This window comes from Acipenser ruthenus, chromosome 4 (genome assembly GCF_902713425.1).
Source record: "Acipenser ruthenus chromosome 4, fAciRut3.2 maternal haplotype, whole genome shotgun sequence".
Classification (NCBI taxonomy): Eukaryota; Metazoa; Chordata; class Actinopteri; order Acipenseriformes; family Acipenseridae; genus Acipenser; species Acipenser ruthenus.
Window position 1 is genome coordinate 79,220,051 of NC_081192.1, and position 27,029 is coordinate 79,247,079.

General features: G+C 37.1%; 1 protein-coding gene across 4 annotated transcripts in view; it reads left to right on the top strand.

Moving 5' to 3' along the window:
* Positions 1–27,029, top strand: part of LOC117962749 (RNA-binding motif, single-stranded-interacting protein 3) — a 379,650-nt gene that overhangs the window by 192,253 nt on the left and 160,368 nt on the right. For all 4 annotated transcript variants that reach the window (XM_059022898.1, XM_059022899.1, XM_059022901.1 and 1 more), the window contains 2 exons: positions 4,522–4,691; positions 24,139–24,197. In XM_059022898.1, coding sequence (XP_058878881.1) covers positions 4,522–4,691; positions 24,139–24,197 — 229 coding nt within the window. The remainder of the gene's footprint in view (positions 1–4,521; positions 4,692–24,138; positions 24,198–27,029) is intronic.

Sequence of the window (27,029 nt, forward strand, 5' to 3'; positions counted from 1 at the left end):
GGACTTTCAGGTTAGAGTTTTATATATAATAAAAACTAATAATATTGCCTACCATAACTCTGTCAGTCACGATTAAATACAAATTATGAAGAGTTAGCATTAAATGATTGTACACAGTTATTATAACTTTTGATCTACAAGGATAGATTTTTTTTTCTACTAGAGAAAGTCAAAGATGCCATTTACTGAACAAAATAATCAGTAATGTGAGAGACAGCCCATGTACACAAAAGTGTGTGCTACATATCACAGGTGTTTCTTATTTTCTGTACAGACCTGCATATAACCTTTTGTTTTTCAGTCCAGCATGTTCAGGCTTAATCATCCTAGGCACTCAATAATGCTATTCAAAGAAATTCATCCATTCTGCCTTGTTCAGCAATGATCACTGTAGGCCATACCTGCCTCACTGTCACAATATACAACATCCCTGTAATACAGATATAAATTGACTGTTGGTGAAAAAAAAAACCTGACTTCCAGGCAATAAATCTTTGCTAACATGTACTTTACTCACAGCAAGTGTGGGATTGTGTGGTTACATGAAACCTGTTGTTTCAAACATTGCCCAAGAGATACTAATTGCTTGATCATTGGAAGGCTCTTCAGGGAAATTAAAACATATTTAAGTACTTGTAGAAGAGGATAGTAATGTGTATTCACATCATGCACACTTAAATACAAGGCACAGTAAACAGGTGTGTTTAGGTGGTTGTTTACTTCACAAGTTTTTTGCTATTGCATGTTGTTCCCCGATTCATTTCAAAAGGCATTCCATCAATCTGTTAAAACTATGGTTACATTTAAAGCTGTACTAGCTAAGATTTTAACCTGCTCCTATTTTTTACTTTTCTTTTCTGATGTTTTATTTTTATTTATTTATTTATTTTAAATAAACAGAGATACACTATAGAATATTGGACAGTCCTTTCAAATGATGTTGGCACATAACCTAATCCATGTCTCAGTAGCAGCTACACAAATACAGTAGATCTGTTAAGAGTGGCATGTCAAAAATGTCAAAACATACAATTCTTTACAGTACTGATAATATAAATGCCAACAGGAAAATGTGTTTATATTGATTCTTCTCACAATCTAAGTCAAGAGCGGCGAAGGCAGCTTAATACGAAATAGATTCAAACAAAAACAAGCTGTAGACATTTTGAAGTTTTAAATTGAATTCTGCTGGTTTTATTGGTTTTTGTATATTTTAATTTTCTTTTTAGCACATCTGTTAGCCTCCTTTGTACTGGACGACACCATCCACCTTACATACAAAGAACACACAAGTCAGCACTCTTAAAACTGTAAGAGGCAGCCCTGAGACATGTATAAATATATAGTACAGTATTATTATTATTATTATTATTATTATTATTATTATTATTATTATTTGTAGTATTAATTATTATTAAATAAATGGCGCCAAAAGGTCTATGTTCACTGGTAGTTACTTTTCCAAAGAATAGCCCTATCATTTTTAAAATCCTAATACAGTATAATATATTGGCACTGTGAGATAAACACATACTTGGATTTAAACCATAATACTACACTGTTTCTAATGGCCTATGAGTTCGGCATAGGCCATTAGTACACATACTGTATGTTTCTAATTTAAACAAGCCATAAAGAGGAAGCCAGATCTTACATCTTTATAATATTTGATTCTGCACCTGTATGATTATAACATATTGACTTGACCCTCCCTGACCCATCACCTAGAGTGACCCCCATTGGGAAAGGGCTTGCACTGCATTTACCTGGAATTCTGTATTGCTCACATGCATTTGCTATTCATAGACATCTGCACCCAACAAAGGAGGCTGAATAGCTGAGTGGTTTGGCAGTAGTGATTTGGTTGCTGTAAAATTAGTTTTGGTGGTTTCACCAAGTTAAAGTCTTAGAGACTCCAAGAATCAGATGGTTACGGGGACTGAATTCAAAATACATTGTATTTCTCTTTTATTTTTGATGCATTTCAGGTTGTTTATTCATCTACTGGGATGGGATGGGGTAGGGGTGTTAGTTAGAGGACTGCTCATTGATTTCCTCTTAAGGGTATTACCCTATTTTCTGCTCAAGTTACAATACATCTATAGGATTATGGCCTGTTTTTTTTTTTAGCCAGCAGTTTTCCAGACATTGACAAATAATAATGGACTATGCATAATAGACTCATGGAGGTGGACAAGTCGGGCCGACAAATAAAAAGGAAATGAAGTACACATTGATCAGTTTGGATTCAAAGGAGGTGAAAGGGACACAAGCTCTAAGACTTTTTCAATGGGCTTGTATTTTCAACAATGTTTCTTAGCTCTGCATCTTGTGACCTTCTTTTATTAGTGTCAGCAACGAAATCATTACTGTGTATACTACGTGGAATTTTACAGGTGACCTCTATTAATTCTTAAGGGGAAATTTATTATATTCCGTGAAGTGTGACAAGTGTAGTGTCTCTGCAATATGTATCAAGATACATTATACAAAACAGCATTCCTTGAGAATTGCATACAGTATGAATGTGTGTGATTGATTGGTTCTGAATTTTGACCTGTTTATATACTGCACAGGTCCAATAGTAAATAGATAGATCTTTCATTTATATTTAGACATTAACCAAGACGTCTTGTCAATGTTTTGACTAATATACTAATTTGTTCTACGTTTTGAATATTTTTTAATAAGAAAAAAAAATACAAAAGAATCACATGCGCACTGTCGATCTTTTAATCCTACAGTATATAAATATCATTAAGTTATACTATAGCAAGCGTGATTAAGTGACCTTAAGCAATGCTTCCTGTGTTATTCCAAGCAATACCAGAGCAAAGACCTGCTACAGCCTCTTGGAGTCAGTATACAAATGTTGTTGTTATGGTGAATTACATTTTATAAAACAATAGTCGTACTTAAATTGATAATGCTTACTGAAATGATAACAGCAAAAAAATAAAGCTTTTACTCATTATTTCTTTTGGAGTGCAGGCTAGTAATATGCACTCAGGATCTGAATACTCCTAGCATGTATGGGGAGATTGAGAGAGCCTTGAAGCTGTGGTAAACAAGAGCTCTACTGAGTACAGCTGATTAGAAGCCACAGAGAGGGCTCTGGAATCTGTCTTCCTTCACTGACCATATCTTAATGACATTTGTATTCCTTAAATACAATAGACTTGTTATTACAGTGTTTTCTGTGTTTTATGCAATTGCTGATTTCGCGCTACTTCTGGCAAGCGAGTGTTAGAGAAATATTTTAAAGGCAAGTACAAAGCAGCACAGGTGATGAATCATGATACAAGTGAATATCGAGAGGCTATTAGGCAACAGATACTGTAAGTGTTATTGAATTACACTGCACAAGTAGCACTTCCAGGCATGTCAGAGGACAATTAGGCACATTGATGCAAATTCTGGTTGAGGTGGAGCCCTGTGACCTAATTAAAAAGCCTGCATCACCAGGAATGTACAGTATGTGGTACAATCCTTCAAGTGTAAAGTGAAGCATGATACCCATGCTGTGTGCTTAGTGACTAGTGAGGTTTTTCAACATCATCTCCCTGAAAATAAGACCCTTTTTTTTGTTTGTTTGATTTTTTGATTCCTCCCTTTGAGCCATCAGGCTCTTTCACACAGGCGTTCAGGAGGAGAAGCAGCAGCTACTGCTTTAGCAATAGCAGTACAAAATATAACATATAATGCAAGACTACATGAAACCTTGATTACATGAACACCTCTGTTATCCAAACAGCCCACTGTAACCTGTCCTGTTGTGTACAATGCTCTTCTTTTCCATTGTCACAGAATGAGCGCTAACCAGCCTTCAGGGGTTGTTAGGTTTTTGTTATTTGGAAGGTCGTAGTAACAATTTTACCATAATAATCATATTATTCCAAAAAAATCGAATTTTACTAACAACCCCTCATCCCAATTAGTAACTAGAAAAAACAAAACAAAACATGGTTTTGGGATAGCAGCGTTTTAAAGTTTGAATATCCAACATAAATCAGTCATAAGGTGTTTTTTTGTATTTCTGTAGTTATAATGTTCTTGCTTTCAGCCATGAACCAGTTTTTGATAATTTCCCCCCTGAACATAGTGGATGGAATATGACGTAATAACCTAAACAAACACATTGCACTGATTCTGAAGAAAATGTAAGACAAAATATCAAATTGAATGTCTGGAACAAGAAAAACAAACAAAAATAAAAATAATATTTACATGGCCTAGAAACAAACCGTCATAAGATGCAGGGCCACCATGGGCAGCCAAGACGTTGCTGATTTGAAGTCTTTAAAGAGGAAAATGCAGCTTTTATATATTACAGGATAGATGTCATGGGTGCCACCACAAATTAATCAGCCATGGCTTTGTGGTAAAAATAGTGGATGTTTCCAATGTGTTGTCCAGACTCTTTACTGTACAAAGTCGTCAGTCTAAAGGCTAGTGCCACTTTCTCTGGTATATTAGAGGTGTGTTTTTTCACCCTGGTTTTCCTTGTTGTTTCTCTTGCAGCAGTCCTATGCACCAGCTCCTTACCCCATGGCTCCCCCCAGTCCCAGCACAAACAGCAGTAACAACAGCAGCTGCAACAGCACTGGAGAGCAGCTGAGCAAAACCAACCTGTACATCCGAGGCCTTCCGCCCGGCACCACTGACCAGGACCTCATCAAACTCTGCCAGCCGTGAGTCCCTTTGCTAGCTTCACACATTCTCGCCTATTAAGGCCGTGGTACCAGCATTTTAGGGCAATCATAGCAGCTAGCAGGCCCTGAAGGGACACATGCCCATTGCTCAGTTTTCTTCCGCTGGTTAGATTGCCCTAAAAATTGGTACTATGGTCTTTATGTCCACAAAGATATGCAGTATTTCTACAAAAAGCTACATAGAGGATACACTGTGAATGTTCGTGGTATACTGCACTGTAGTTACAAAAAGAAGTGACTGAAAAAACCACAGCACTCCATGAACATTCATGGAGAATTTTGTTTCTGTATATAGCAGGTACATTGTATGGAAAATAAAGTATGTTTAGACCTAAATTAAAGAACAGAATTCAAAGAATTACTTTTCTCGGAATGGGGAAGCAGCATGTCCACAATCTGGGCAAAGACTCCAAACCTCCAACATGTAAAGGAGGGTGGGTGTTGCAGTGCAGTAATTTAAGTTGACAAGAATGGAACTGTCATGGCTATTTAACCCAACCCAATAAATATACACTTATAATTAACAAATGTTTTAGACTAGGCTTAATATTTTTTTTATCTTACTTCAAATCTGATAAAAGAATCGATTAGGCGTGCAAAAAGAACTGACTGAAAAAGTATGCAGTTTAATTAACGGATTTGAAACTTGTTACAATTATATAGCAAACTTAATTATTTTAAAATAACATCACTGACTGTGCCCCGTTAGGACTTACTATACTATTGCTCTGAATGCTAACAGCATTTATCTGTTATATAAAGATCCATACAACTATTATCAAGATGGTGTATTATGTAATTAAATGCCTACTATATTCTATAAAGCCATTCTATCAATAGCGTTTAAGTACTCAGTGATCAATACAATATTTTCATCAATGAAAATATATATACAGTATATATATTTCGTAAACTGAAATGAGCTTTCTAATCTTTGTATGATTAGAAAGCTCATCCCGTCTTATATTTATCTGTAATCACACTTTACCCTCCGATGACTTGGAGGTGGCATTTTAATTTTAAAAATGTAAATTACCAAAATAAACATAAACAGTTAAAACAAAGCTATTCCCACAATTTCCAATACTGTATTCTGCAATTGAGTTAATGCGGTCTTTGTAAGTACATGACAAGTGTTTAAAAAATAAAACACACAACATTACACATAATTAAAAAAAAAAATATATATATATATATATATATATATATATATATATATATATATATATATATATATATATATATATATATATATATCATGGCTATGGAGATAAACATTGGCCAGTGTATCATCAAACAAAAGTCTGTGTTGTGCTTTATGCTATCCTATTTATTTAAATACATTTTTAATTATTTCCCGTGACCGCAGCACACCAGGACAGCAAAGGCAGCTGATGCTGAAATGAGAATGCTCCTCATGATAGATTCTGAATACTCAGCAAAGCATTGAATATAAAACCAGTTATAGTATACTAGGTCCCTCAAGAGTAAAATAAACTGTCTGCATCATAATGCAGTATTCTGAACACGGCAACTTTGTAATGCAGAGCTGCTATAAGGGTTTTCAACTACAATATACTGTATTATGGGTGCCCTTCAGTACTACTGAAGTGGAATGAGATTCAGTCATACTTGTGTGTACACATACACAGGTCCTCCCAAATCATTCAGTTTTAGTAGCTTTGCCTGCAGACAGTGGCCAAGTGCATCCCATATGGATATGGGAATTAGGAAAGCCCATGGAAGGTGTGTGAATTTCCAGCTCTTTCAACCAGACCCTGTTCCCTCTGGATCTACGGATAGAGTCGCTGATGCAGAAGTCATTCCCATCAGGAAAGAAATTATGCATTACAGTTACAACTCTATCTACCATGGCAACCTTGACAACTACATAACATGGGTCTGCCCGGTTTCTAAATCACAATCTCACTGAGGCTGCAGGGTTACCTGAAAATGTTACACAGTCCCGACACTGTAATAAATGATTCACTTGCTTTTGAATTCCATATTGCACATTGCATTTTTACATCTCAAATGTCTTTATTGAAGCAAACTTTAAAGCACTAAAAAACATGTAATAGCTGCAAGTCATATAGAAATATTGGGCTTAATTGGATTTTACATGAATCAGTCCTGGAAGCAGCTAACCAAGAGATAATGAATTAATCAATAAAGTGGAATTAAAAATAAATTTACAAGCTATGCATGGCTAAAATATTGCTAATGGGTATGAATTACAATTATAAACTCCAGAGCATCTTCACTTCAAAAGGTTCTGATGGTGTATAAGTATTTATTAACTGTTTATGTATCTCTAAAGTTCTAAATAATAATACATAGATGTTTAACCATGTGTAACAGGGGGAATTGTTATGCGTGTGCATCGTCACTGAATAATAATGACCCAGAGCATTGGGTGTTGACAGGCCACACAGGCATGCAGAATTAATACAGCACAGGTGCTGCCACGAGGGTACCAGCAATGGTAGCCCTAGTGTCATATTCAATAAAGAAAACAAGAACATAACAAAGCTAAAAATAAAAGTTTGCCACACAAGGGGAGCACTAGTCTCACTAAAAGGAACATCCCGCTCCAGGAACCTAGTACACTGCGCAAACCCTCTCTGTACTGTTTGGGATCAACATCCCCTAAACTGACCTACTTCTGGTCTCCCGGCATCCTCACAGCGACTCTGGCCTCTTCAAACGGCCTCGGCTGGGCAATGTCTTCACGAGCACCGTCTTGCAGTTGAATGGTTACTTAATAATAGTTCTCGCCATGGAGTGGACGTTCTCCTCTTCGATGTCAACACAGCAAGCTTTGGCTCAGCGCCCCTCTGTGTTGCTATGGCCGTGCAGTAGCCTTGTGATGTGGCACAGACGCCTTTTGAGCTGTGTGCAGCCTCCCCAGGCATGCCCCCCAGCCAATCTGGACCTCCCGATCAGCTCAGCGCCGGGCAAGCCGACCTGCTCAATTGGTTGCCTGGCAACACATCTCTTGTTACACGTCCCAGCTGCACACATCCGCATAAGAACCAGCGCCAGGGCTCTCCCTGTCACACCATGTCAGTTTCCTATCGAAGCTGTAATGTCGATTTCATGTGGAAGCTTTAATGTTAATTTCCTCTGCAGATCTTTTTTCAGCATAGATCCAGAGGCTTTTCCAAAACTTTACCAGCTAAAGAACAACAGTATATGAAAATAAGTGACATTCAAGATCCCTTTAATGAATATTATTTCATAACAAGAGGAAAGCTGATGAGAAACTGCATGTGTGTAGTGAATTCACAGTGTGGTAACTGGTAACATGAAAACTTTTTGATGAAGAGCTGTATCAAAATTAAAATATTATGTAGAATTCTAAAGATGAATACGTAGGGTAGGATTTAATTTGCAGACTATATTTATAATTGAATAAATTTGTGAAGCAAGGGGATATGCTGTGAGAGAGACAAGATGATGGACTACATTACAGTAGTTACAGTAATATGGTTTACGTTTTTGACTCATGAGTTATACTTGTATTGTCTGATCTCTAACCATCTACAATAATATTGTGTTTACACAATATGTCGTTTCTTGTTTGCAGTTTCTAGTAGGCATACCAAACAGTCTTTGTTACAAACCCTATGATAGGTTAAAGATATCCTACATGGTGGATACATGTTATTTATATCTAATGTTGGTACACCAGCGTCCGGAAATAATGATTTAGCGCAAGTTCGTCCACTATGTCAGGTAATACATGGTCCTGGAAACATCCGCATTGGTATAGCACTTGTTAGATAGAGAATCATTTTTCAAGTATTATGTATAGATGAGTAGAAGTATTTCACTCTGTATAAATCGCCAACAGCTAAATGTATTCATCGCACATGTTGTATATACATGCATAGATATGGTATATGCAGCTTCTGTTTTTTGCAGAACATATTAGACTGTGTCCATTTTGGAAATTAACTGTGTGTCTTCTCAGATAATACAGTTGCAGACAAATGTATTGGCACCCAACACTTATTATACCATAATTCAAGGTAACAGATTAAGAATTTAGTCTTTATAAAAAAAAAAACGTATTTTATTTAAATTATTCGTTCATGACAAAAGTATTGGCACACCTTTGTCAGCATTTTGTTTGTGCTCCTTTTGCTTTTTTTACGGCTTTCAGACATTTATGATAATTCTTGACCAGTATACATCTTGTTCTATCTTGCATATTTCCTTCAGCTCAGACAGATTGGATACACAATGCTTAGCTGCAGCTTTTTTTCAGACGGGTTCAAAGCATTTCTATTGGACTGAGATCTGGTGATTGTGATCACCATCCCAGAACTTTTATATTCATTGTCTTCAAGAATTCTAGAGTTGACTTAGCCGTATGCTTTGGGCCAGAAGATAAGCTATCTGCCAATCAGCGTATGAGCAGATGGTATCATTGTACTTTGTAGAATGTTTTGATACATAGCTGCATTCCTTCGGTCTTCAATCACATGAATACCTCCAGTCCCTGAACTGCTAAAACACGCCCATATCATGATCAAACCACCTCTAAATACTTCTAAATCTTTATATATATATATATATATATATATATATATATATATATATATATATATATATATATATATATATATAATTACAGTAACTGTATATCTGCATTCTGTGATATTGTTACTCCCTTCCATTAACAGATGCAAATGCCATGCACATATCTATTTATACATGAATACATGCATATATCAACCATCAATGCAACTGATCTGGAAATATACAATTTGTTAAATACGTCTTCATTAAAGGAACTGTATTTACATACTGTACACATAACAAAGACTTGTTCTATTGCAGCAGCTGTAAGAAAAGTTAACTATGGTACATGGTTAAACTTTTGCACAGTGGCCAATATGGTATGTTAAAGCACGATAAAAAATAATTAAGATAAACTATGGTACTTAGAAACTGCGAACTCATCATGCAAATGTACCATGGCAAACCACCGTATGGGAATACCCTAGCAAGTTATTGAATTAGTCAAAAAATAATGAAGTAACAATGTAAAAAGAACCATAACAATATTGCCATTAACTTGGCATAACAAGTACATGGTCTAGATTAAGCCTGTGTAAACTGATATCTTTTGACAAAAGGATGTAGCAGTTCAGCAGCAGCTGACAAAATAACTGCTGTGTGAAAATGCCACAGTGTTCTCTACGCAGCTCATTTTCATTCAGGCATACTTAAGATGTGGAATTTATTCCCAGCGTGAAGCAGCTGATAATTGTCAAGCAGACATTATTAAAACTAATAATGTTCAGGCAAGGGGGCACAAGAAAGTGATACTGACAGAAAACATCTGATTTCTTTGCAAAGCCCCCGGGGGTGTCAAGAGGATATTTGTTAGTATTTTTAAACTGGTTTGCCCTAATAGGCAAAAAGACAAACAGAATGCAAAGTTTTGTGGCCATACCCTTTTGAAGGGAATGCCGAATTAAGTTTATACTCCCATTTGAGAGACAGGTTAATGGCCAAAAAATTTTGGGCTAGATTCTTTATTGCACCCAATAAAGCTACCAAACCAAAAATAAACAACTCAAACGTTTAATTTAATGTCGTAAAAAATAGAAAACTGCCTGTGTCAAAGTGCCCACCCCTTGTGTATATTTATGTATGTATGATTATGAGTAAGGAGGCTGTGTGGTCCAGTGGTTAAAGACAAGGGCTTGTAACCAGAAGGTCCCCGGTTCAAATCCTACCTCAGCCACTAACTCATTGTGTGAGCAAGTTACTTAACCTCCTTGTGCTCCGTCTTTCGGGTGAGACGTAGTTGTAAGTGACTCTGCAGCTGATGCATAGTTCACACATCCTAGTCTCTGTAAGTCGCCTTGGATAAAGGCGTCTGTTAAATAAACAAATAATAATAATAATGATGATTATTGTTTTCATTTGTATTATTATGAGTATTATTATTATTATTATTGTGTTGTGTATTCATATACGGGCAGACAAAGCCATCCGTCCTTATTATTAATATTCGAGCCCGCCGAAAAAGCCGGTCTCATAACGTGTAGTTGGCGTGGATGGGGTTAAATCCCCTTCCCAAGAAATCTCGTGGGAATGTGGCTGGAGCCTTGAGGTAATTATTGTTTAATAAGGTAATTAAGGCTCCAGCCACCGAATAAACGGCTCATTAAGTTGGAGAATGTCAGAGGTGAGACAAGAGACGTGAGTCTGAATAAACTGAGATAAATCAATTGCTATAGTAATATATACTTGCTTGTACTGTTTTGCATCATGTTTGTCTATTTTGTTTTGGCCCACATGCCCTTTTCTTTTGTGTTTTTATAACAGTGTTATTTTTGTTATTATTTAATAAAAGCATTGCTACGGCAGTTTAGTCCCGTACCTTTTGTTTTGCACTTCTTCCTGGTCTGTGACATCATCTCACATGCCACTCAAGCCCATCTTTGTTTCACTGCCATGTTCTATTAAGGACTTTTAACACAAGGGATGGGGGGGTCACTGAATCTGGGGATGTATGACGGCACCTTTGTGTCTCTGGTTGTACAGTATGTCAAATTTTGAAATGTTAACCTCTAGCACACAACACAGATATACTGCATGTTTTAAACCCAATACATCCTCATTATCCTCATATCCCTACCCTAGTCATATGACTCACCTCCAGTCGTATGATGTAGTATTATTAATGCAGAGCACATGTTACACTACCTCCTGTCAAAAAAAAGACGACCGCCATATTAGGAACAGCAAAACATTGGCAACATTACAGAGCATCGATTGCTTTGTAAGACTTAAAAAAAAAAAAACAGAACAACCTCAGCTTGTAAGAACACGTGACTAAGGCTAATTTCTAAACAAGCTTATAATTACTTTACAACATGCCAGGCATTGCACTGGCAATGTGTCCTTGTGGCGGAGTGTCCCGCCCCTATGTATTATTATTTGTATTTTTGTTTGTGGCGCGGATAAAAGCGCCGCGTCTTTTATTATATTTAAAAACCCCGTGAGGATGCATGGCTGATCAACCATGCATCCTGATCAGCCATGCATCCTCACGGGGTTTTTAAATATAATAAAAGACGCGGCGCTTTTATCCGCGCCGCAAACAAAAATACAAATAATAATACATAGGGGCGGGACACTCCGCCACAGTCCTTAAATGTTATTGTAGTAAGCTGCTATTCCTTGTTAATAAGGGTACAAATCTTGTATAATACATTTAAACAAACTAGTTACATTTTCAGTAAGACAGTATTTGACAAATACTCACAACATGCACAACATTACACGTTTCCAGGGTTCTGTTATACTGCGCCTGCAAAATGAAGTGATCAGAACAAGCAGATAGCCTGTAATAGGGGTGTTCTGTTACAAGTCTGGGTATCCGCTGATAGACGAGAGAGACACAGAAACACCGCTCAGGTGTCCAGGTTTTATTAACAAGTTACAGGCAAAGGCAGGAGCAGTAGGTGGGTGGACGCCACCAGGGTATCAACAATGGTAGCCCTAGTGCAGGAGGACATGCACACAAGTGTATATGAATCATAAATACAAAAAGGGAGGTTTCGCTCCAGGAAACGTCTCCCTAACACATTCTAAATATACTTTTGTGGGATTCACAACCCCCTAAATTAAATCCCTTCCCTGTGGTCCAATGATCCTGATTACACGCGCGGTGGTCCTCGGCCTTTGGTTCAATCATCTTGGTTAAGACGTGCAGTCATGCGCTTCAAGCTGGTAGATGAAGAAGAAACAAGGACTGGCTTTTCAACCCCTTTTTAAAGACATGTGGCCAGGGTTAATTGATAATCAGATCGTCAATCAACACCTGGCCACATGCTGCACATGGATTTCAATTAGGCAGCTAGGGAATTCTAACCTCCCAGCCCTGACATATCAAATACAAACTTTATTTCCAAATTATAAAAAAAATTATTTACAAACCTAACAAAACATTATCTACCTGTGGAGGGCCTCAGCCTGCCACATAACCATTCTAAAACAATACAATATGTATTAAGCTCTGTTTTGCTTTATAAAATAAATACAAAGATGAAATTATGCAACATGCAGAGCCATGTAAACTATTACATATTTGGAAATATATTAAGTGTTTAGACTTAACAGACAGAGAGTTTCATAGGAATGGTGCAGAATACCTGAAAGAACAGCAGCCCAGTATACAATGTTTAAGTACCGGTAAGGATATAATAAAGTACTGTAAAAGTACTATAGTTTCTTAAATTTAAATATTTAAACTCAGAATGTAGTGTCACAAACTGTAGTGTCTTATAAAAGACGCCACACCTGGCATATGAATAAGAACAGTTAGCTTATCAGTGGGTTTCAGGTCACTAACACCGTCTGTAGGTTTGGGTGGCTTTAAAACAAGCTTGCGTGGGCTGTGATGTTGTCTGCAGCCTTTTGATTATGTTACAGAAACGTAACTCACCTGAAACAGCTGTTATTTTATTTATTCTACCACAAAAGTTCTAAAACAGCAAGAATCCTGTATTTTTCTTTTCAAATGTATTATTACACCATTGGACATGCTGAAGTAGTGCATTTCTTTTGGAAGAGCGATCCTTGTAATGCATGACAGTTCATTTGGTACTGAGGAGTAATGTACTGTACTTTTTAAAATCTCCTGGATCACCATCACATTCCAAGTGTTGAAGTCTATCCTACCCACATAGCTTTGGGTTTGGAAACTCACAGTGGCTTGGTTTCAGTAACCCTAATGGTATTCTGTTATTACTTCAGTTATTAATAATAATAATAATAATAATAATAATAATAATAATAATAATAATAATAATAATAATAATAATAATAACCACTGCCAGGCCATAATAGAGCCAGCGGGACCAAAGTGTCAAACGTCTACTTTTTAAGCAATCCAAATGTGATAAACTGCAACAAACATTTTCTCAGCAGTCCAATGTACTGTAAATGTTTCTCTTCTCCCTAATCCTGGTAATTCAGTTTATTGCATCTCCTTTTTAATAGCCCTCACTAAAATGAGTACTATTAACTCTGAAAAGTGCATAACAGACCCCCTTCCTGTTTATTTGACCTTATTTTACCTGTACACTGTAGGTGGTACTTCAATTGCATGAAGTACATCGCGTGATGGAAGACTCTTCAGGAATGTGCAAATTGCTTTAATCAAATGTGTGGGATCTGCACAAGAGGCTTTCATTTTAGCAATAACATTAGCTATCAAAGAAAGACTAGATGAGGATTGCTGGGAGAGAGGGTAAAGGGGCTTAGTGTTATGATTTAAGTTTATGTTTGAGACTTATGTATCAGTGTCCTTCCACACACACACGCACGCACGCACACACACACACACACACACACACACACACACACACAGCCTGCATTCCTTAATAGGTCTGCATCCTTTCAAAACCACCCGTGATCATCATCATTGTTTAAACTGATGTTTGGTAATGTTTCAATGAAGTGACTAGTATCTCAAAACACCCTAATAAGTAACCATAGCTATGTTAGAGGCATTGATGTTTGGTTTTATTATGTTCGGATACCTAAATGTGCATATAACTTAGAACTCAGTACTAAATAAGTTTGACAAGTTGTTGCATACCTGTAACTAACACTGTGCTTCTCAGGTGTGTGACACAAATAAAAAAGAGGCTAACGTTCTGCAAGCATAGTCTTGTTCCGCTTAAAACGTTGGACCTTTTCAGGTAAATCAGATAGGTAGACATTCTGTTTACCACTGGAGTACCACTAGAAAGGGTGCCTGATTTGAGAGAATACAGGTAGTAGTTGTGTTATGGATAAATAAGAGCCATGGCCATATTATTATGAGAGAGGACTGCACTAGAAATGAACATTTCTAATCACAGTGTGGCTACAACACAAGCTGCGTTAGTGTGAACTTCCCCACACAGCCAACAGCTGTCATTATAACAGCTTAGCAGTATCACATGTATTTGGCAACCCTTTTTTTTATTATTATTATTATTTTTTTTATCAGAAACAGTATTAGAGATAAAAAGCAAATGCCATATATTTTTAAAGAATGACAATTGAGAATTTTCTTTCTTTTTTTTTTTAAAACGATTCTATTTATTTTTTACAGATTGCTTGTTTTAAAGATACTGTATGCCATCTATGTAAAAATCAAGTATGTGTTGCAGGTACATTTTCAGTAACACAGTGTTGGACAAATGCTCACAACATGCAGAACATTACACGTTTCCAGGGTTCAGTTATACTGCACCAGCAAAATGAAGTGATCAGAACAAGCAGATTTCAGAGGAAATAGCCATTATAAAAACAAAACACTAACTGCACTGCAACAAATTAGTTCTTATTGCTCCATTTATTTTGTTTAGAATGTCATTTCTAAAGACCTGTGTTGTAACCCCGCTGAGTTGCATCCTGCTTTAGTGTCTTATTTTGCTGCTGTTGTGCTAGGATTTGCCTGTTATTAAACAGACACTGCATAAGAAGCGACGTCGATTTGTTTCAAATTTTTAACTGTGAAACCTGCGGCAGGTTTCCTTTTTGACTAAATTAAGTTATTGGCCTTTACCTGAAATAATTAAATAATTCCCAGTGTAACTAAATAATATATATATATATATATATATATAGATCTACCTATTGCTAGTTCTGATTCACACTTGACTAAACATATTAAAGTTTTGGAAATCACGTCTATCAAGACAAAAGAAGATGCTGGGTGACTTGCAGCAGTCAGGGTAAGTTTGTTTGACGGTATCTCATCTGACGTGGACCATTAATGCTGACTGACCACTCACGGTATCTGTGGCCTCAACTGAGGTTTAACCATTAACATGTCCCTCCTGCAACACTTGAATGCATGTACAGAAATACTACACCTGTTATATCTTGATGTATTTTTTACATCCACTTAAAGCAGAGTGTTGTGTAGTAGAGTGGCTAGGCTAACGGTTTCAATCTGGTGGACTCGCTGTTCTTAGAGATTAGACATGTTGGAGAGCTCTGTTAAGGAAATGGGTGCTTTAACGTTCTGAGTTAAAAAACCAAAAAAACAAAAGGAATCTGCACACAGACCTCTAAATTAGTCATTACAGTAGTGCTGAGTTGCTGCATTGTGTCTAATAGCAGGTGGGTGTTGTGGTGAAGTACAGCATTGAGGGGTAGCACACAGGGAATTATTCCTAATGATGTTTATAGACGTTTTGAGGAAAAGAGGAACATGTTGAACAAGGGAAATCAGTTTAACCAGTGACTAAATTGTTATTAAGAATAAAAATACTGTATGGGTGGAAAAAGCACAGAGAAAAAAAAAAAGTTCCTGATGTTTAAACAAGGAAACATATAAATAAATATAATAAATAACTTATTTGTGAAAAGGCTTAAGTTACTGTTTGTGAGACTCCATAACCCTAATATGCTAAGGGACAATGGCATTCCTGTGTTATAAGGTAATAATAGAACTCCCAGAGGTTGAGGGCACTATTTGAACAAGTTCCATTATTACAGAGGGGCAAGCCACAGCAATGCCATTATAACTGTTATACGACAATCTTTGTAAAGTTTAGTTATCTTAGTCGGTCTGAAATAGAAATAGTTCTGTTCCGTTATAATTCCCAATAAAGAACACCCACTTTGGATCCAATATATTGCCTAACTTACATGACCTGAACCACAACAATTTCATCATTCTATTTCTTCCTCAACCTCCACTAAATGGTACTACAATCTGGTTCTGTGAGAAACTAAAGACGTTTTTAAGCGTTTGTTAATAATGTGACTTTTTACATCAAATTTTTGAGGGAGGTTTGTTAATGTGTTAATGTGCTTTGAGCAAATACGTACTAATATAGTATAGATGTTTATTAATAGGCAAGGTTTAAAGCAAAGGAGCCTACTATTTGTTATACATATGCTGGAAAAAAGGATGTGTTACAGCTGCAGTACAAATTAGTCTGCTTTGTGAGCAAATAAATTCCATTCGATTGCTGGGTTGCTGCCCTACAGATGTTCCAGGGGCAATCATGTACTGAACACTGTAATCTGCGACAAACATTGCATTCCTTAAACCTCGTGGGCCTAATGAAATGGTCAGTGGCTTTAGAGGTTAAAAACATCTGCTGTCGATTTTCAAGATCATTAGAACTCTTTTAAATGTGGCAGAGGAAAGTCAGTTATTTGTATTAAGTGTCATCTAATAATAGTGCTTAAAGAATTTCCAGTTAACCAGAAAATAGCATATAGCAGTGTACCCTGTATTTAAAGTTGCATTTGTTTTGAGTACTGTCCTGCATGGCTGCAGTACATGTTTTTTAGATGTCCATGAGCTGACAGCTTGTTTACAAGACAAAACGCAGACCATTTAAAAAAAAGAAATATTATAAATGTCAAGCAATTAGTTAACCCTGGCAAAGCTGTGAGCATTGAAAAGTGCAACATTAAACAAAAAACACTCAAATGTCAGTACGAAGAAATAGAAACACCTGCCATAATATAGTCTGTATTGTCCATAAATATGATCAATAAGTTCTCTCTCATTCCTTCAGGCAAGTTGGGAGTGGAAATCAGCAGCAAAGTCCCATTGTTATTGAGACTAAGCACCTAACAACCAAGACCCTACTGTGAGCCCTCTATCAAAATCTGAACAAGTTTTGCGACTTGCATATATTCAGGTAGTTGGTATAAAACGAATCAGTCAACCACTTATACACATGTGCTGCATAATGTATTTCCAGTCTTTTTGTCCGACATGGAGGTCATCCAAGGGGGAATGCAGCTGGGCTCTTACAATGCAATAGTATCCTGTAATAGAATAGCAAAGAAAGGAAAGACCTTATGCATGCTGGAACATTTCCCCCATTTTATTGAATAGTTCCGTTCTATTAAAACCATAATGTATTAGACTTCCTTCCAGCAAAAGGAGTTCCTGGTTTATACATTAGTCAAAAAGCCCCATCAACTTTCGTTTTAGTTTCAACAAGCAACAGTTTATCATTCACTTTACCGCTGGAGGATAATATAAATGATAAGAAATGTTAACAGTACTGTGGAGGTGCCACCCATGCTATGAAATATCACTCATAATCATTAGGGAAAGATATGTTTTATAATGACAGAGAGGAGCTACTTGGTAAAGACTGTCACAGCACAGCAAGTCATTAAAAAGTTCTATGTAACTGGTAAAGATTTGGGGTTTATTTCTAATGCATTTAATGTATTGTTGTGCCTTGATAATGTGTCTTATTTTAAATATAGAAATGAATATGAGAAAATGTGCATGTAAAGCTGTATTGTCCTAATCAGTGAGTTTGTGATTTGATTTGATCAATGGATGATAGCAATGACTGTCCAATAAACTAAGAGGTTATAGGATTTCAACACTGTTCATATTGGAAGTTTTTATTGGCATGAAATACTGGAGTTACTTTAATGTATTGTTCTTGTTCTTTAGATCCACATTGTACTGTATATTTGTCCCAGTCATCACATCCTGGTGACTCATAAGCACCCCTTTGGCCCAAACAGCTAATCTCTAAGTACAACAAGCAGGGCCAGATTAACCCTTTGTGGGCTTGGCATCAAAAAGATCTGCAGGCCCCCATTTTCATATGTCCTATTTGTGTTATTCATTATTCAGATAAAATGGAAATAGCCCATATTACCATCAGCAAAATGTAACAATGTAATTTTCAAGTGATTGAGATAAAAATTGAGAATTTGACAATACATTTTGCATATCAATTGCATAGGCCTCATAGATTTTCAGCGTGCCATTGCTGTAGCAAATGTTTCTATTAAAATTGGGAAATCTAAGGAGTTTGCCATCTCGGATTCAATGCATAATAGAGTAAGACTGTTAAGTCTTTCTTCAACCATTGTAGCACGTAAAGTACTTTTTAAAATCATTTTTAAATGTGAAAAAGACCTTTCACCACTGCAGTTAAAGATTGGTATTGTCAGGTAAATGCGTAGTGTAATAAAAAAAAAAACATTTGTCGTTTGAAAATGATGCATGTTCATATGGTCAGCATTTGCAGTGCTGTAGGCGGAGCTTGCGATGCGGCTTGGATGTCAGATCCTGAAGAAGTGAGCACCACTGACCCATTCATCAAAATCTCTTCATTGAGGTGTGGCAGGGATGGCTTGTGGTTCCGTTCTATTAAAACCATAATGTATTAGACTTCCTTCCAGCAAAAGGAGTTCCTGGTTTATACAGTACATTAGTCAAAATGCCCCATCAACTTTCGTTTTAGACAACAATACTGTGAGGTATGAAGCGCTAGTGTGCGTATTTATTATAAAATAAAAAAAACAAAAGGCACGTAAACAGAGGGGGCAGTGTACCCTGTTATAGAGGTCAATAGAATTCAATACAATTTTTGAGAGACTCTAACAGCAATACTGTGAAGGTGAATTCTTCTGTTGAGATGGCTGACAAGTGAGTCAACTATGATATAGAGGAATCGTGGTATTTCTCAAAATTATTCTGTTGCGTTGCCACAAACTCCTCAGTGACCTCAATACTGCCACAGCTGTGCTTAGGTCCATTGTTTTAGACTGCAGAAGTTTATTTGTTTCATTTATTCTTGTAAGGATTTTACTCCAAAATACTGTCATAAATGCAGCCTCCAATTGATCCATGGTTTCAACTAACAAGTTTGCCTCTGCTCGTGTGTCGCTCTTCTGCAGAGTGTCCACACCAAGAGCCTGTAGGACACATCGGTAGCTTTTGTAGTTGAAAAATACATACAGTTTTTGGACAAATGCAAAAAATTGAACTGCATCAGTGCACGACTCTGCGAAATACTTTCCAAACATGTTGTGAAAAGTGGGCTTGGTCTTTATAGGATTGGTTAGCCAATACGCTTGCATAGCAGGCTGAACATTGCCCTCAGAATTACGGCAAGCCTCTGAGTGTGGAGTTGCTGATTTCCACAGAGTGGTCAGTAAGGTGAGCTTACTGTACTAGAAGGTGGCTAAAACCAAACATGTCCCTATTGCTGTTCTAATAAGCAAGACAATTGTTTTCAGTAACATTTCCCCAGGTCTAATAAATTGTAATTTTGCTTACTTAATTAAATGGTTGATTATATTTTAAGGAGCTGATCCAAATCACAATAAACTCATCACTCTTGTTTAGCAAGTTATGCAATTGAAATATATGTGGAAATGACTTTAAAGCAAATTTTGCTTTAAGGCATTGTCAGGCAATCAGAGTGGACAGATACTTCCTATAAAAGAGGCGATACAAGCATTGGGACCTTTAACGCATGCTAAAAAATGTATTTCTTTCCAATTGTACTTACAAATTTGTTTATCATACAGTAGGTCAAATAATTAGGTAGCTTCACATATCATGTCATTTCCCTTACTATTTTAGGGTGAGCTATCATTCTCAGCAGATCTGGGTTATGTTGCTCAATACTGAGTTATCTGAGTGCTGGGATTTGTAGGTAGAGCTGACAGAGTTGAAAGGTCGCACCATTACATTTGACGAGAAAGAGGATAGCTGTTAGTATCCCCTAGAGAAGCTCAAAGTAGCCCAAATGCAGATTTAGTGAAAAATAATTTGCTCAAATGTAATAAATCTACATTTGAGCATAACATGCATTTGTTTCCTGCAAACACCAAAAACATAGTTAAGGAAGTATGCAAAAGTGGTGTTTTTCTTGCCCCTGGATATAACACCATTACAATGTCATTGTTTTTACATGTATCCTTGTAAAATTTAAATAATTGAAGACAGTGTTCCCTATATGGACAGTATAGCTATCCTCACTGCAGACCAATAATGGGAAGTACAGTACAGTGTTAAATAAATTATTGAACAACAGTTTTCAAGTCCCACTAGATCTGTAGAATGGGCAGAAATGCTAATGTATTTTTTTGACAAGGCACCAAGACCCTTGTGCTGAAGTATACACCATGAAAGAAGGATACACAATTTAGTCAAAGCAAAGTGAAAGCACGATGAGGCATAGACAAGCAAGGTCAATTTCAGAAAACCAACCCTGTTTCGGAGCCTCACACTCGCTTTACGTTAATTATTATCTATATGCAAACTCAAAGCTTCACTTTGCCTAACTCAGATGAGTGTCTGTGTGTGTTCTTGTGTGCTATTTTAGCTAATCTATTTAATGTGATCCTCTTATGAATCACCGAAAGACGACTGAAAAGTAAACAGTTTATACTTTTCTAAAATGTTATGGTGTAGTTTGTCCTGCCAAGGATCTAAAAATCTGATTGATGAATTGCAAATTAGATTCCCTCTGCCACAGCAAAGTGATTTGAGAGGGTGTTTCCATTTACACCATTTAAATCAAACTATTTCTTTATTTTATCCAGCATGCCAGTTTAAAACACTTTCTCCGGAGCCCTCCATCTTTAGTAATGAAAGGGAATTTGTGTTTATAATTTATGTTGATTAGTTAGGTTTTTTCATGCACTTACTGTTAATGAAAGGGTGGTGGGCTGCCGTTGGATGGCTTACAGTGATGCAGCTGAACCAGTTCTGTCAGGAAATCTGTGAGGAATTCTGTCAGGAAATCTGTCAGGAATTCTATCAGGAATTCTGTCAGGCACTAGTCACTGACTTATTGGCAGCTGAAACAAAATAAACTTTTGCTAGGTCTAGAAACCAAAATGATCAGTTCATTTTCCATTTATGCCAAACAAAATTGCATTTATTTGAACTGTCCTGAAACGGTGTATAGTAATTTCAGGTGCACTACTTCAGTCCCACATTCATTGATTGCATTAAAAAAGACGTAGGGTACCTGTGACTTAAGTCATCCTGTAAAGGCACTACTGTGGGGTGAGTCACGCCATGAGGAACTTGCTGACAACATTCGAATTGAGCATTTCAAATTAGGTAGAAAATAAATAAAAGGGCAAATCGATAAAACTGAAGAAAAAAAAAAGCAAACACAATGTACAGTGCCTGGTATTCTGCATTGTGCAGCCTTATTCAGAATTGGAAATTATGAGAACTTTTTTAAGCAGCTCTCCTTAAGTATAAAGGTCAAAGATGACAATTATGCCACAAAAGGCTGTTAATGGGTTTCCTGTAATATTGAATAAGAGAGCAGGGGCTAGTTCAGGTACAACGGGGGCAAACCTATACATACATACATACAGTATAGTCAGTATAAACTACATGCAGTGAAAACAGTTGTACATGTAGTGTGTAAATGTTGGTGTATTGTAGTTGGTACACGGAATATAATGTGGGTAATGAGCACGAGTGTTTAAAATGTATAATTGTATTTAGGCACAGGGATTGCACTTCACTTCACGTGCATTTAAAGTATTTAATATGTGAGCACGGGGTTGCACAAATGAGTTCACGTGCTGGGATTCAAGTAAATAAATGAGTTAGTAATTGAATCCCGGCACAACAGTATATATAGAAGCACGTTTCACTCACTCGGGTTGTGTGTTCAGTGAGTAGAGAACGGGTGTGGAGAAGGAGAAAAAGTTAAGTAAATTACAGCAAAGCATACAATTGCTATTTTGTGCTGGAAGGACCAGCACGATACTTGTGTGTTTGTTCGGACTCACCGTGTTTGTTTGTTTGTCTGTTCGTCCACTGTTTGTTTAGTGTTAATCTGTTTTGTTTGTCTATTTATTTTGGCCTCAAGTGCCGTGTCCTGTTTTCTGTTTAAACCTTTTATTTTACAATAAAACACTGAGCGCCGCAGCATCTCAGTTTCAACCCGAGTACTGCCTGTCTGTGTGTGTTTCTTTCTGGCCTGACGTCACCCCTACAGCCAGGCTGTTTGCAGGGCAGTTTTTGTGATGTTTGGTCCACGTTTATTGTATTTATTGTCTTGTGGTGGTGCACAGTGTTTATATTTATACACAATTCAGTGGCCCACACATGATTCCATAAGTTGTGGTCATCTGAATGCATTCTTGTGGTTAGTTTTGTATGTCTTTCCATTACTTTTTTTTGCAGCTTCTAGCACTTTAATGTATTTTTCTTCTTCTAGGGGAATGCCCTTGGTATTAAATGCAACCAGGAGCATGTAATTCCTTGGCAATCAATACTTCAAGCATCGCTAGATCCCAACAGTATTCAAACATTGTGTAAATATGCCAGCTGGGAAAGTGACGCAATTAAGCCTGGCTAAGAAGAATAACAGGACCTTTCAAAGTCTTCAGAGAATTTGACATTTACATATGTTTCAATTGAAAGGATGCCACTTCAGCCTCAATTCACCCATTCTAGCCCTGTGGTTACCAGGGTCTCGTAAGATTCAACTCTTAGCTTAGCAAAACACAAAACAACACTCCAAAACAGACCATTAATTTGTCACTGACAAAAGTCTCAGATCAAAACAGAATTCTTATAGTGAATGAGGATGAAAGCTTATTGACACTTTCGAGTCACGCTCTGGGCTATAAAATTGATGGTAAATACATGGGAGCAAATTAAGCCTGACCTTTAATTTTACTGTGCTTGAGTTCAGTAAGCCTTGGTGGCAGTACATATAGGTGCAAACAGAAACCTATTTCCTATTTGAATATCGTCCATAACTATTAAACACTCAATAGTACTGAACTAAGGAATATTAAAATACATTCTAGTCGAAACATTTGCCATTGAATTGTTGTTTCTTTTTAGTAATCCCTAATTGAGTATCATAATAATCAACAATAGTGCAGAAGAGTGGGCTTGAAATTGGGCAAAAGCAGTGGCTTTGCCATGTAGAGTCTACCCAACTATGATAGCAGGTTGACCTGCTGCAATACCATCATAGTTAATGCAAGCGTACTTTCAATTAGTAGGAAGACAAACAGAACCCAGAAAGAGAACCCAGCAAAGGAAGGAAACCCATTTTACACATTCATAAAGCATGTGCTTACCACAGTGCATTCCAGTCCTTTGCATTCAGCAGCAAGCGTGCTAGTCATTCATGCCACTGGTCCTCGAGTTTAAGGAATTTCAAAGAGATTGTAGACATGCAGTTAATTTATCATTTTTCACACTGCACGCCTTCATATTAAAAGCTTACAAGAACTATTTCAATGCACATTTTTGTAATAGGTGTAACCCCATTCTCTGTCTAGAGTATGAACCATTTCCTGTTTTCTTTCTTGTTGCGTGACTGGTTGGCGATTTCTACAGTGCTGTTTGGGTTGTTAGGTTCCAAGCGTTTTATTCTTTTGTTTGTTTGTTTATTTTAAATAAACATAAACAAATGGGTATCGGGGTTATGAAAATCAAGCACATAACAGTGAACATGAATCTCTACAGTGTATTTTGGTATATAAAAATGTATAAAAATGTGTTAAACACCAGAGTGCCCTTACACGCTGAACTGGGATGCTGCTTGCCCAAAAGAGAGTATGTTACCTATCATTACCAAGAATTTATAAGTATTTCTGGTTCTTTTTTTCTTTTCAGATATGGGAAAATAGTGTCAACAAAGGCCATCCTAGACAAAAACACAAATCAGTGCAAAGGTATGTATATCTAGCTTTTTTCAGATATGTTTGCTTGTGCATATTCTTCTGCTTCCCTAAATGTTCTGAATTGTACAGGGAAATATTTGTTTTTGTGAAAGGGTTGCATTTTTGAGTCTTATTTAAAATGTATTGTTTTAAGTAGCAAAAAATAAACACGTTGATAAGGAAGTGTCAAGGTTAGAATCGATGTTCCGACTGATGGCTTCTTTTCAGGAAATGCTCAACAAGAGAAAAAAAATAAACTGGCCTCTCTTTCCTAAGCACTGACATTTCATTAAGGTCTTTTTTTCTTTGTTTTTCCTTTTTTTCCCCATGTATGAACCCTTCAAGGCAGCAGTTCTTTGACTTTACTGTGGTAGATAGACTGCAGCGTTACACACGATCAATCTACTCTCCCACAGGCACTGACTTTCCAAGAAGCTAGGGAATTGTAAAAGTCACACACCTAGGGGGCATACAGAACTACTTCAATACCCATAGAGTTCTTTTTATTTTACTACAACACTTATAATGGAAAATATATCACCCTCATTCTTGTCTTAGTCCACCAAGCCTCAACTGAGATGCTACATATTGTGTACTATATATAGCTCATTGTGTATACAGCTAGGTAGGATGAGAGGAGGCAGAACAGTTTATACCGGAGATATGCTCCAGGTCAGTGGCCTCCAAGGTGAGCCATAACTGCCTCATCCCTGAGCAACAATTGCTATCCCTTTTGGAGAGCAAGAGAGCAGTGTTACTATCTACTATAGTTTGGTTTCTGTGCCTCTTTTGTACTTAATAGACAAGGGCAAGACCTTTAAAATGGGAATACAGTCAAAAGTAAAGTGAAGCCCACTCTGTTTTAAAACAGACCTCAAATAAACATTTATCTAGGACACAGAGAGAAAAGTAGTTTGTTCCTTTTGCATGGACAGACTTCATGAAGCTTGTGGCCAAGTCAAACCATTTTCCCTAGGAGGGCCTGTCACAAAGACGGCCGGAGTGGGTGGCGTCAGACCAGATGCAGGAAATAAAACAACAGAGAGGTGTGGTTTGGTGGAGCTGAGTGAATGGTTTCGCTCAGCATTTAATAAACAGCACAGAAAATAAAAGGTTTTAACACAAAACACGGGACACGGCACTATACGCCAAAATAAAAAGACAAACAAAACGTACTACACTTAAACAGACAGACGAACAAACACGGTGAGTGAAAACACTTATATTCACTTTACTTATTTTCTCCTTCTCTCTCTCCCGTTCTCCACTCACCGAACACCCAACCCCGAGTGAAAGAAATGTGCATCTATATATACTGTTGTGCTGGGATTCAATTACTAATTAATTATTCACTTGAATCCCAGCACGTGAATTAATTCTGTGCAACCCCGTGCTCACATATTGCATTTAACCAGCACGTGAAGTGATTTGTGCCCTCCTCGTGCCTAAATACAAATCTACATTTTTAAATACACGTGAAACACAGACCCGTTTATATCCCGTGTACCAATGACTATACACCAACATTTACACACGCACGCAACACATACAACACATACAACACATAATATGCACACAGGGGCGGGGCACATTGCCACAGGGCCACTCTTGTGTCTTACTTTCTCTCATCACCTGACAGGTTGATAAGCCCAAATTTATTGAGAAAACAGACATTACATTATTTTTTGATGATTTTGTTTTTTAAAACCTTAGTTATTACCCCTCTAAAGAGGGATTTGGGCATGAGCAAGTGGAACAAGTTATGGCTCCTGCTTATCTATGTATGATTATGCATAGAAAGAAACCCTTACACTAAAATGAGGGTTAGTGGAAAGTAAATGGATAGATAAAAAAGCAGTGCATTGTAAATGCTTTCCGTTTTTCATTACGGAGCAGAGGTATCTGAAGACTGGTGTGCTTCAAACAAACGACATGAGTAATGGATGTTTCACAGTGTAGTTTCCATACCTCATAGCAAAGGAATGCAGAGGAGTTAATATGCCAACAAAGTCTGTGCAGCCGTCTTTTTCCAAGTATGAATTACTGTCCCGCTACAGTAAACTGTTTAATGATAGCGTAACGTACAGTTCATAGGCATTTCTTGGTTATAGATAAAATAAGCACAGATTGTGATAAAGCAGGAGACACATTAACACTCAGATTAAGTTCAAGCTGAAACAGCCTTTGAAAAGCAAAGACAAACCATGCACATTGTGTCTTGTTTTAACACGTATAAAATTATTTTATTCTGTGAATAGATTGTTAAGTCTTACATTGTCAGACTGAGTCAAGAATCAATATTGCAGTACATAACGTATAATAGTGCAGTTACAGACACACCTCAGGCCTGCTCCCAATTTACAACTTCAAATTAACACCCCTGCTGTTTCTCGGTTAGGCGCAGTAAATCCTGAGTTGGGGAGGGATGCGAAACATTGGAAAATAGCATGGAATATAAATCTGGAGGTTTAAAAAGATTTAAATGCAAAACGGTCATCACCATTTCTTTTGGAGAAGCTGAATGATAATTTCCGTTCTGAAGATCAACAAACAGGAAAAAAGTTCTTACTCTTTTAGCTAGCAAGTTATATGGGTACCTAGTGGAAGTCATGTATTTTTCTTTCTTTCATTTTTCATAACTGTGGTGGGCTGTGTTCAATGAAGGGAGCCTCGCCACACATTTACAAGAAAATCCCCAAAAGGTTTTTACGAGTCAGACCACAGGCATTATAAGATACTGCTGACTGAGGGGACATTTTTTCTCAATGAGCCGAGTGCCAAAGGAAATGACTCCAGCATTTAAAGGACTTCCATTTCCTGTGTGGAAGATGGTTCTAGTGCTGA